This window comes from Triturus cristatus, chromosome 1_2, assembly GCF_964204655.1.
Source record: "Triturus cristatus chromosome 1_2, aTriCri1.1, whole genome shotgun sequence".
In the NCBI taxonomy this organism is placed as follows: domain Eukaryota; kingdom Metazoa; phylum Chordata; class Amphibia; order Caudata; family Salamandridae; genus Triturus; species Triturus cristatus.
In genome coordinates, this window is record NC_140580.1 from 943,637,202 (window position 1) to 943,650,342 (window position 13,141).

Here is a 13,141-nt window from a genome sequence, read left to right on the forward strand (position 1 = left end):
GTTACCAAATGAAATGGTGGTGGTGGAGCCTGGGAAAATTCTCTGGTGCCTTGAGTTCTTTCGTTATCTTGGGATCCAAGTGTACCACACAGACAGAAACATACTAGACGGGAACCATGGCAGTGCCCAGACAGCAATACGCCACTCCCTGAGTTTCTGGACGCACCTCTCTTTGTCGCCCACTGGTAGGACCTCCATAGCCAAGACGCTGGTCCTACCGCGACTCCTATACTTTTTACGGCTCTTCTGGTGATACCTCTGCAGTCCTCCTTCGTGTAACTGAGAAAGAGAGTGTCCATGGCCATGCTACAGAAATAGTTGTTGGGGGGAGGTTTGGGAGTGCCAGACCTAGAGTTGTACTTCACCGTGGCCCAATTGCAGTGGCCAATGACATGGCTGGCCTATGAACAACTTGCAGAAAGCAGAGCGATTATACATGAACTCTTGGGCACCGCGTTGCTAGATTGGCTGCTGCATTGTGGCGGCTCTGCCAGGTACCTTATTAGGCTAGCACGAGTTGTTACGACTCACTGTAACAGATACATCTGGTCTGGGCAGGACCTGTTGCCATACATGCCACAGGTGCCACTGTGAAATATACCGGGGCAAAGGCCCGACTGGACGCTCATGATTCTGCGCCGTGGTGAGACACCGGGGTGAGTCGGTGGATGACCTTTATACGGATTGCGCCCTGTGACATTCCACGATCTGCAAATGGCGTATGACTTGGGAGCTGGCCTTTTCTTTGGCAAAGATTGCTTTTGTGCTCGAGATGCGTAATGTCCTGGTGTAGGAAGCTGGGTTTTGTTGCAGTACCCCTCCACTTTTTGCCTAGTGGTCCCCAGTATGAGTGTTCTTTCCCTAAAAAAGTTCAATTGTTTCCCCCAACTGGCAACACCTTTAGCACCCTCTGTAAGTCGCTGGTACATGGTAGCCCTGGTACCTAGGGCCTGTGGTTCTGAAGGGAGTCCCTAAGGGCAGTAGCACGAATTGTGCCACCCTAAGGGACCCCTCTCCAAGCACATGCAGGGCTGCTATTGCAGGCTGCAAGTCTTGGTGCAGACTAAAGTGAAAATTCGGCATGTCACATATCCCTGTGTGCCATGACCTCTAACACTACATGATATATTTGTAAGTCACCCCTACAGCAGGCCTGGCTGCCCTTAAAGCAGGGTGCTAAATATTACATGTGAGGGCACACCTGCATGAGCACATATATTCCGCTGTGCTGGTCAGTCCTATTACTGCCAGTACAAGTGACCAGGGAAGCCATTTTAAAACATGTGCTGGACACTGGTTAAAAAAACGAGTTCCCCAGCTACATGATGGCTTCACTGAAAATAGGGATATTTGGTATCAAACGTCACATATTGGTAAACCCACACTGATGCCAGCGTTGGATTTACCAATACATGCACCCAGTGGGCACCTTAGAGGTGCCCCCTGAAAACCTACCAGCCTCTGGTGTGCTTGCTGACTGGTGTCTGCCAGCCTCCCATCCCACATACTGTTCTGACATCCTAGGGTGGAGACCCAGAACAAACGCCTGTCCGGGAAGAGGGTGTAACACCCCCTCCCGAAGGATGACCTGCTGATTATCTTTCCTTGGGCGACAAGCCTCAAAGGGCTGCTACCTTTGAAATGCAAATCTGGCTCCCCCTCACAGTGGAGGAAGCCAACCCCTTTGTCCAAGGCCCCCTTGGCACCCAGACATGCGGGAACATTAACTGTTCAGGTAGACGTGCCACCTCCAGGCAAGTACCACCCCTAAGGCGGGCTACTGTGAGGTGGACACGATTTTTCAGAAGTAGCCATCTTTTGTGATGGAATACATAAGAATTCTGGGGAAAGGTTTATGCCCACTTTCCACCACAAGTGGTCATATAGGGGGGCGTAGTGACCTCAAGGGTCAGTAGCCCATTGGCTTCTATCCTACACTCCCATAACACCCCACAATTCAGCATTTTGTGGACCCACTGGCACCAGAGAAGCAGATCCTGATGACCTACAAAGAAGGACACAAAGAGCCGCAAAAGCAGGAGACTGAAGAGAGCACCTGACTTAGTCTGCTGTTTTCTGTCCAACCTGCACCAAAACGACTTGTCATGCAGCTGTGTGCCTCCAAAACCTGGGAGGACTTCCCGACTTAAAAAAAGACCAAGACCTCCTGAAGAACCGCAGAACTTTTCCCTGCATACTGCAGAAACTCCAAAAGAAAAGACTCTGAGGCCTCCAGAACTGCCAAAACTCAACACCTGAAGCCACCACTTCACCCATCGCCTCCGGCCTGAGTTGAAGTGGGCCACTGGTGTCAACCAGGTCCCCCAGCCCTGGAGAGTTCGAGTCCATTGTGGTTGCACCCCTTGTGGACTCCCCCGACATCGCCTGCAGCCTTTGCACGCAGGCCACCTCGACCCCTCCTGATAAGAAACCCGACACCTAAAGACACCTTTACATCCACCGCCCCTGGGCCTTGGAGAAGAGGACCGAGGTGTCCCTATATCCTGAGCATCGCAAGCCTTGAACCCCCCTGTTGGTTCTCCCTGACTGGCCTTCCAGCCAGAGCCTGCAGCCTCTTTTCGCAGTGACCGATCTCCATAGAAACCTATTGGCCTTCTGATGCTGTTTTGCACCCTGCACGTGGCCGCCCATGTGCCGCTGGGGGTGTGCTGCTGGTGCTGCCTTTGACCTTGCCCACCACTCACTGTAACTCCTGGAGATTGGTCTTGTAAGTCACTGTACTATATCTGTTTCCAGAACTTGTTCTTGCTTCCATAGGATAACATTGCAGTCCACTTTTTGAAGTGAAAAAAAATTATATTAAAAAACGTACTTACCTGAACGATTTTTCTGAGATGCTTATACATATATAAAGATACTTGCTATTGTTATAAATTGGTGTGGATATTTTTCTTGAGTCATGTGTGTCATTTATAGATCATTGTGTGAATTTGCAAATGTCTTGCACTCCTCTGTGTTAAGCGGGAAACAACCTTTACAACGCAGTCATTACATCACACTACTTTACATTGCAGTCATTACATCGCAACACCCTTTACATCGCATGTCATTACAACGCAGTCATTACATCGCATGTCACTACAACGCATGTCATTACAATGCGCGTCACTACAACGCAGGCATTACATCGCAAGTCATTACAATGCATACCATTACAACGCATAGTACCCTTATACTATCCAACACTTACCCTACTGTTGCACCCCCTGGAGTTAGAATAGTTATTTTTACCCCTACACTATCCAACACTTACCCTACTGTTGCACTCACTGGAGTTAGAATAGTAATTATTACCCCTATATCATCCAACACTTACCTTAAATGCGATGTAATGGTATGCATTGTAATGGTATGCGTTGTAAAGGTATGCGTTGTAAAGGTATAGTGCGATGTAATGGAATGTGTTGTAAAGGTAGTTTCTGAAAATGCATTGTAATGGCATGCGATGTAAAAGAATGCGTTGTAAAGGATGTCGCGATGTAAAAACTGCGTTGTAAATGTATGCGTTGTAACATCATACATTCGTGTTAAGCCTAGGGTTGCTCGATCACACTACCCTCTAATAGAGTACTTTGGGATGCATAGCAAGCCCCTGTACACTCCTAAGGGAACCCTTGGATTCTTTACAGGGTATATCAGACTCATAATATATTACATAAAGTGCCTGCCTCCTACACTGGGGAGTAGGCCAAGAGGAACCATGGCTGCACCATGGTCTACAATGTACCCTAACTCAGACTGGTGGTCACGATGCTATATGCTGCCCTCCGGGCATCAGACAGGAGCCATATCTTGCGTAGTAAACGCAGGTGGGACGCATGCCTTGGTGTGGTTTTGATGGACAAGCAATGGGGAATGGCCCAGGAACATGTCGAGCACGTTTTACGTAAGGCCCGCCTGAAATTCACACCGTGTATTTACCTCCATCAGTCGTACCTTATGCCCTACCGATTACATAGGATTACCCCTGGGGTGACCCGAATGTGCCCGCGCTGCAGACGTGCGGATGCACATATCTGCATATGGTCTGGGACTGTCCGGTTCTGGCACAGACTTGGCCTCAAGTGATGGAACCTTTCTCCGAAGTGATAGTTTTGCAATTCCCTCCGGATCCCTTGTTGTGCTTGCTAGGGCTCACAAAGCGGACGAAGCGAACTCAACATTATTGAAATAGAATGAGTAGACTTGACTGTGGTCCTTTTTAAGCGACTGATAGCAATCGCAAAGGAGGCAGCACAGCCCCCATGTGTGACATGCTGGCTCCAGGTGGCACAAATGTAGGTAGTGGTGGAAGCAGACGCCATTGCCTAGGACACTGGACGACGGGAAAGATCTGGAGTTGCCACGCTTTGAGACGCATATGTGCTCAAATTGACTGCCGAAATAGATGACCCCAAGGACCAATGACCAATACTAGAGACTAAGACGCGCCGCTCCTGAGGGGGTTCAGACCCAGCCGAGGGGCGAGTCGGGGCTGCCACTCTGCCCATGTATGGTCGCCCCCCTCTCCTGTCTGCTATCTGCCTCGGGGTTCTTTCCCTCTTTCCACGTCGATACACTGCTCCACCCCTACTATATAGCTTTCCTCGAAGGCATTTTATCCTCACACACACCTGCCTCCCCTACAGCGGAGCTAGTTCTTTTTGTTTTATCGTTGCTTTGATGGTGTTATGCCTTTGTCGATGTACGTGCGCAACAAGTTGTTGACAGAGGACTGTGCCTCCCCATCACTGGAAAACCAGCCCTGTTAGTCTGCCCCTCAGACACAGCGTCATGTATGTGCACCACGAGATCCACGATTGTTGTAGGAACTAAAGCTCTGATATTTATCTATATGCATGTATGGGTCAGTCAATGCAACACTTTAAATGCTAATAAAGACATGTTAAACAAAAAAAAATCCCCCTCAGACAAAGACTGGGTGTGAAGCCCGCCTGAATTCTACGTGCCATTTCATTTTCTTGGAATCATTTGCATAAATGGAACTGGTCCGCTATCCTTTCACCAAAGTGCTGTGCCTTGGTGTAAGAAGCACTATCATATCCTACCAGCCCTCACTTCCACAGCTATAATTCGATTTAACTTTAGTGGCACCACAACTCAAATTATGGCAAATATAAAAAAAGACATAAACTTCCTCATAGTTTCGTGAGGAAACGTTCTGCTTGAGTTTGTGTGTTCAAGCGCCTGGAAGCTTGAGAACTACCAATAATGAAAACTGGCTTTACGTGGGCCGGGTCCTGCCGGTGCAGAGCAGGTGCTGAGACGGGTCTCTATCGGGATCTCCATTTTTGTCCTCACCCTGAGGATGAAAATAAATCTTAACTCTACAGCAGTACCACCCTTTACCCGCATCTGGTATTATTTACCTCCTTATAGTTCTTTCCCAGTCTCATCATTTCAGAAGTGAAACATTTTCTGTATTCTATACAATGAAGCCATAGCTGTTGCTTATTTATCTTATGCAACTAACAACCATTGGCAAAGCCAATAGTCCTGGCTTGTTGTAGGTGTAATATCACTTGTGGTGTTATATATCTGGATGCAATGACAGAAGCAGCAAAATACACTATGCTCAGTACAGATCTTTAGCTTAGGTGTTCTTAAGCCACGCGCTTAATTACATCGGCCGCGCCCCCTTGAGAGACTTAACCCAGTCCCCCACCCACCCCCCTGTTTTTCCATCCCACTTAAAGCCATGAATGGACCATATATTTTGTCTATTCCGATCTACTGGCTAGATGGGGAGCAGGACTGGATTTACTAGCGTTGGGTCCTGAAACGCTGTGGCCTGGCTGTGTTCTAAAAGCAGAAGCTGTCTTCTGCCATCCACTGACTGCTTTTGTGTTTGGGGCCGTAAAACATTGCAGCATATTGCCCACTGATCAGAGCATTAACACCACTAACGTACCTTGCAAAGTATGTTAACCATCATTAATTGACCGTCCTGCAGTTCTAAACCTGAGGCAAGGGCACATAATGAGGGTTAGGGAAATTAACAGCCCAACGTAATGTGCGCAGTAAGGCGACCATATGTCCCCTGTCACTCTCTCATCTAATTTAAAATGAAGGAACCTGATAGTAGTGTGTGCCCTCATTCTAAACTTTGATTGGCTGAGCCACTCTCCGCATTTTACACACAATGCTAATCCTGTTATCAGTGCATATGCCTGGCCTACTCCTGTCCTGTAGTGGCTGGGGTAGAGCCTACCTGGATTTGTGGGTTTAGGACTATGATATTGTACTGCATTAATCATTAAAGTTGTATAAATGTTCGTGCTTTGCTTAGTCCTGCCATCAAGAGACTGAAGAAGGTAGTCTTTTCTTGTGAGCTTTTTTAGCTCTTCTATTCACAGTGTTTGTGTTTTTCAGGACCAAAGACTTCAGGGTGGGTATGAGAATGTCCCAACCATTGACATCCACATGAACCAGGTTGGCTTTGAGCGTGAGTGGCAGAAGTTCCTTTTGGATTATATTGGGCCAATGACAGAAGCAAGATACCCGGGATATTACACCAAGGTGAGATTTGTCTTGAGGCAGTGAAGATGGTTTGGACACAAGGCCCCCAAGGCATGAAATGATGAGGCGCGTGTACAACTCTAGTGACAGAACCCAAAAATGTATTAGGGACACAGTCTTGGCACATTGGTCTCCAGAGCCATCACCTGTGACTTAGAGCTACACAAGGTGATATTTTGTCTTCTTGTTCCCAGCTGGCCGTAAAAGGTTTCAACTAGTTGACAACAATTAGGCAAAAAATCTAGAGTGCCTATCATAAAGTGAAATGTGTGAATAACACATGAAGTGACCAGGGCTGTCCTTATGCATTTTTACCATTCAAGTGCAAATAATTAAAAGTTAAACACGAATGAGCCTTTTTGCAATTTCAATGGAAGCAACACCAACTTTTAGAATGACCTTTTGTGCAGCTGTGGCATATTATAACTTTAAATTCTGATTACTCCCAAATTAACTATTGCTTTCAGAGACTGAACTCTTCAGTTGCACTTATTTATCAAATATTTCCAGTAGAGAAGTATTTTGCTGCACTTTGTATGATGTGAATTCGGTAATGCCTAGTCCGTAGACAATAATTCAATTATTCTCACAAACATGGAACAGAACCCGAGATGCTGGCCTGGGTCCTTTGCCATCATTTAAAGGTTCTGCAGCATCTTTGCAGGGGGTGGTGTAAAAGGGAAAGTGCTGAAGTACCTCTCATGCCTTTAGCATGAATACCTCGTGACAATGTTAAAAAAAAATTCTCAATATTCTCGACCTCAAGTACATGCAAAGGTCACATCCTGGACAATACATTTAGCATCTAAAACAGCAGCACCCTGTAGGTGAGTAGGTAGAGGTAAGCAGGAATATAAAGTCAATGACAGGTAAGTGAGACTTAGAACTGGAATACTAGCAGTGTTGGGTTAAATGGAGATAAGTGGCAGACAGGATAAAAACCTTCCCTACTTCTCCCACCCACAGACCTTGGTACACCTGGCAGGCTAAATAAGTTCATGCTTAAGACCAGGAATACTAGAAGGAAGAGATCCGCGTTCACACCGACTTGGGTAGTCCTGTCCTCCTTAAGTACGCACACATGACATTGAGAACCACATCTCAGAGTATGTCAGGCCAGGGTAACTTTACACTTTGGACCTGCCACAGATGCGGCTCTCCGGGTGCAGATTTTTTGCATGTAGCGTGGTCCTGCCCACGGCTCCAACCATATTGGTGTGCAGTAACCAGTGCTCTCACACTTGTGTTAGGAGAGAACATACCTCATAATCCACTAACATGCCTGTTGGGAACACACAAAATAAAACTGACTAGAAGGCGGAAATTTCTGGCAGTGGCATTACTGCTAGCTAGGCACCGCATTGCGATACGCTGGGGTAGCAAGCACCCTCCACGATTTAAGGTCTGGATCACAGACATGGCATACTGTAAAGAAACACTAGAGGCATACGCAGAAGAGCTACCACAGGCCTCCAGACCTAAAGATTTTTGGGCACCCTTCGTACAATATCTTAGCTCAACACAAAACACAGACTGAAACTTCTTAGCACATCGCTGGAGCGGGGGAAAGAGGGATGACTTGGGATTTGTTGTGATGTCGAGACTAATGGAGGGAGGTTGGTGGGGTAGACTGTGAGCAGATTGTAAGAAATATGGCTTGCAGACGGCAAATATTGGAGCTGTTCCAGTGAAATTGTACAGTAAAAGTTACCAGGATGTAGGCCATACAGGCTATTGAATGTATATAATCTGTACTTTGAACTTGTCTACTGCGATAGACTGCTGCCATTGTGTAATCATGCTTTTTTCTTATGCTGACCAGAATAAATAAAATAATATTAAACTGTACACTTTGGACCATGGTAGACCACCACAGCTGAGACGTACAAAATTAGCAGAGAGGCGTAGCATATCTCATACTAGTATGTATGGTATTTGCATACCATAAACCTAGCTGGGAAGCAAGGCAGCACTATGGACAATAGATGTATAGTGTAAGGTTATGCTTTGATTACTCAGGGACACTGTAGCTCATTATGTGTAGTGTAGTCATCTTGTATAGTTTAGTTTTTATGGAGCATGAAGAGCAGGAGGATCTTCACCTACTCTGCACACTTTGAGTTCTTGTTCTGCTTGATTTTCCACAGTGTATGTTTGATTTGGCCTTTGTTGTCCGCTACAAACCAGATGAACAGCCATCTCTCATGCCTCATCATGACGCCTCCACCTTTACCATTAATATTGCTCTGAACAGCGTCGGCATTGACTATGAGGTAAGTGTCTGTTCTTGTCCTGCTGTTTCCTGGGGTCCCGTCTCAGATCTGCACTCATTTACACAATACTTCAGGGAGCTATTTATACACCTCTCCCAACGCCTGAGCATCAAAGGTTTTGAAGGGAGTTACCACTGTCAGGTGTGATGGTGCCTATAAGTGATGAGACACACTGGTTGCAGCTTTGCTCTTTCCAGTGGAGACATGCGAAATCTGGCACATTGGTCCTACCCTCTGTTGAGACAGTGCCAGTGAGTGATGGGATACATTGGTGGGAGCGCTGTCCCATGGAGGGCGATATGTGCGATCTGGCACACCACTCTCAGCAACAACGAGGAGGCATGCAAAACTAATCACACAGCTTTCATCTACTGTGATTTCTGGTATGGAAGAGCATGACCCATCTCTCCCATCTTTTTTCCAAAGGATATTGAGTCATGAGAGTCCTGCCACTATGCTGGTCCTGGGTTTCCTCACTAGTGTGGATCTGCACATGAGTGGCAAGACACAAACGTCCCAGATCACACAATAGAAACATTGGTCCTAGCTCTGGTCCAAGCTCTGACTACTACAGTGAAAGGGGACATGATTTATGGGCTGTGCTCATCTTAAGCCTGCTCCACACTGTGAAAGGACACATGAGAGACTGGGCACACCAGCAACTGAGCTTTTCTGTCTCCTGGGAGATAGGCATACTGGTCTCTTGAAGTCTTGTCTCCAGGATGACTGAGCACATGGGACCAAATACACTCATTCCTAGAGCATCTCTTTCTTGGGTGAGCACCATAGGAGAGGCTGGGCACGCTGGTGCTGAAATATCTGGCAGTTAGGGGTGGAGGGGCACCAAAGTCCATATTTCTGGAATTCCTCTCTTCCTGGGTGAACTGCCACATGAGAGGATGCACACACTGGCACCATGATGTTTGTCTTCTGGGCTGCAGGGACAGAATACCAAAAGCACTGATTCCCATCGTCCCTTTGTCGTGGGTGGAGGGGGCACATGAATGGCTGGGCACCATGGCACTTTAATATCTGTCCTCGGGGGTTGGAGGGCACAAGACCAAATGCACTGCTTCTCAGAGTCCCTCTGTCCCAAGGAGAGGGGCATATGAGATACTGGACATAATAGGTTAAGGGTTCTCTGTTTTGTTTTTGCAGGGAGGAGGCTGTAGATTCCTGCGCTATAACTGCTCCATCAGAGCCCCCCGGAAGGGGTGGGCACTCCTACATCCAGGACGCCTGACCCACTATCATGAAGGCCTTCCCACCACCAAAGGCACCCGTTACATTCACGTCTCCTTTGTTGACCCATAAAAGGCCTTGTAAGGCTACATCGGTCCCTAAACACTGTTGGACAGAGTCTTGCGTGTTTCATTGGTCTTAGAGTACGACTCCTGTCAATGGATTTATCTTGACTATACTTCCTCATTCAACCACAAGTTTTTAGGTTTAGAATTTTTTTGGGTGAAATGGTTCTGTTTCCAGAAAGATGTTCCCTGCTGTTCCATGGAAAATACTTCCTATGAAATCACCCTTAGGGGACTGGGCCGGTTGTGGACTTATGGCAGGAGTCAGACAAGATAAAGAACCAGCTGGAAGAATTCTGCCTACATATTTCAGAGATCTGGTTGACAGTGATGTCTGTGTTTCTAAAACATCCTTGTTTACAGTGGACAATATTGTTTGCATATTTTCAGCATTTTCATGCAATCAAACCCCGTAAGAGCAGTCAATAGTGTTGGGACAGTGAGGGGATAAAGAGACCGTGCTACAAACAGTATGCCAAGTTCCAAATCTAATTAAAGCTCACTGTCGTGGTGCCGCATTTTTTCCCATGGGCAGCAAGGTACAATTGTGCTTGGATCATGTATTTTGTTTGGTGTTTGTAGTAGCATTTCAACTGGTCACATTGCTGGTGGAGTGTCAGCTTGCCAGAAACAGGCATTACCCGTGCATTGGCAGCACACTAGCCCACACTGCTCACTTACCCACATGGGCAGGAATATGTTGAGTCAAAGGTCAGGTGCCAGCTCTCCTAAACTGGAAGAATTGGGTGCTGTAATAGTGCTAAGGAAAGCCCCTGAGATAGCACCAGCATGTAATTGTGCAGTGTTATTCCAGTGTGCTGTGCATGCGCCCGTGCCATGGGTACTGCATTGTATTTGACCTACTGCATCCCATCACACATCCATCTAACAGAATGTTGCTCAAATGTCAGGCAATCATCTGAAAGACAAAAAAATACCACCCTTGGAAAAAGTCAAAGTTCAAAAGTAACTACATTTTGCTTACATTTGCAATGTTTCTAGAACCAAAATCACATGTGCCTTAAGCATCCCAGGAGTGACTGGAATATTTCCTTTCGGTTAGGCTAGGTAGATAGACCAAGGCATGCGAAGAGTTGTGTGTTTGTAGGTGAGACTGCTGTGAATTCCGTACATTCAATGTGAATGTATTCCCTTAACAATTATTGAGAGCCTTCTCCTGCCTGACAGACATTGGAATCACCAATAAGCCTGATGGTGGAGACCGGTCCTGTGAGCCTTCTGTGGCAGATGCAGAATATGTGACTGGACGTTTTACATTAAAACTTCAGGGAAACTGTATTGCTAGTGATAAACAATAAAACATTGTTTCAATGTAATCCTGGTCCTTCGTGTTTTCTTTTTGTGAGTGATAGAGCCCATCTTGTGTGAATTATGGCAGATTTATACTTAAAGGCATTCTGGAGTATGATTGGCAAGGATCGTGTATTCTCTGTAAAATGTATGGGAGTTGGCAGTCTAGCTTTAAGAATGTAGTGATGTCCAGATATCTTTTAATGGGTATGAGCTGTTCAACCATTGCTTTCTTTTGAGCTCATACTACTTTGCATACTAGTGCTTGTATCCTGCATTTCTACTTGGAAGCACAAGACTAAATGTACCAGAAGAAGAAAAAGCCAGACTGGGTGTACGTCTCAAACTTTGCATTGAACCACTAGAGAGCTCAGGGAATGTGGCCCAGCAGGAGATCATGCTTGCTGCCTGAACATATTTGAAATTACTAAATGTGTATTGTAGCTCTCTGTCTCTCTCTCTCTCTCAGTCTCTGTCTCTCTCTCTCTCTGTGTATATATATACATCAAGGCTCAGGCGAGCCGAAACGCGTTATGGCGACAATGGAATAAAAAGAAAATCTTGCACATATTTTCGGGTCTGTGTCCATCCTTTGGGAGAGCCGTTGGATGAAAGTCAGCGGAGGAATATTTGTAATATATATATATATATATATATATATATATATATATATATATATATATATATATAATTTGTCCGTATGTTTGCACTTTGTTTTTCTTTGAAGTAGTCTTGACCAGTCACAAGGTAGGCGACTCCTCCTTTCGGTGATAGTGTGCATGGGCATCGGCTCCATTGTCAGATTATTTTTTTCCGCTATCGGGATCGGACGTGAATTGCTGCGCTTCGGTTCGACACCGTTTCTCGGGTTTCCCTCGGTGCACAATTCACTATCCTCGACGGTATAGTTTCTCGATCGCGTTCCCCGTTCTCCGCTTATAGTTTAGTTAAAAATATATTCAATCGGAAGTAGCATTTTCCATATAAAATCCGGCGGCTGTGGGGAAGGACATGGGGCCATTGGAGTGGCGATACAATTAATTGGACATGAGTCTAACAGAACATCAGAGTCACCCCATTGGCCCGGTATCAACCAATGGCAGAAGTGGACACAGTATAACTGTTCAATCACGCACTGTGTACCATGGACAAGGTTCACAGCATTGAGAAGGCGATGAACGCCGAAACGCGTCTGCTGTTAATAAATAAAGCCAGAAATGATCCTGCGAGTGCTCCAATGCGTGTTCAAGTTGCTGTGCAGCAAACGTGAGGTCCCACCCTCACCTTAAGGAGTAAGCACCCGCCCTGTGTTCGGAGTTTGAGGTGGGAGTGGTGTTGGTGAGTTATTAGTCGAACTCCCGATCCGCCGCCGATGAGTTCTTTCCGGCCGACGAAAAAGTCGCAAGTTATTCAAACTTGGGGTAGCCAGTTATCTATCTGACACCTACTGGGAAAACATCATGTAAAATCCGGCGGATGTGGCGAAGGACATGGGGCCATTGGAGTGGCGATACAATTAATTGGACATGAGTCTAACGGAACATCAGAGTCACCCCATTGGCCCGGTATCAACCAATGGCAGAAGTGGACACAGTATAACTGTTCAATCACGCACTGTGTACCATGGACAAGCTTCACAGCATTGAGAAGGCGATGAACGCCGAAACGCGTCTGCTGTTAATATATAAAGCCAGAAATGATCCTGCGAGT

At 46.3% G+C, this 13,141-nt stretch overlaps 1 protein-coding gene across 1 annotated transcript in view; it reads left to right on the forward strand.

Annotated features, from left to right (window-relative positions):
- PLOD1 (procollagen-lysine,2-oxoglutarate 5-dioxygenase 1) overlaps nucleotides 1–11,457 on the forward strand; it is a 74,107-nt gene extending 62,650 nt beyond the window's left edge. Inside the window, exons 17-19 of the mRNA XM_085609922.1 lie at nucleotides 6,394–6,540; nucleotides 8,688–8,813; nucleotides 9,972–11,457. Coding sequence (XP_085466048.1) covers nucleotides 6,394–6,540; nucleotides 8,688–8,813; nucleotides 9,972–10,127 — 429 coding nt within the window. The 3' untranslated portion in view covers nucleotides 10,128–11,457. The remainder of the gene's footprint in view (nucleotides 1–6,393; nucleotides 6,541–8,687; nucleotides 8,814–9,971) is intronic.
- The last annotated feature ends 1,684 nt before the right edge of the window (nucleotides 11,458–13,141 follow it).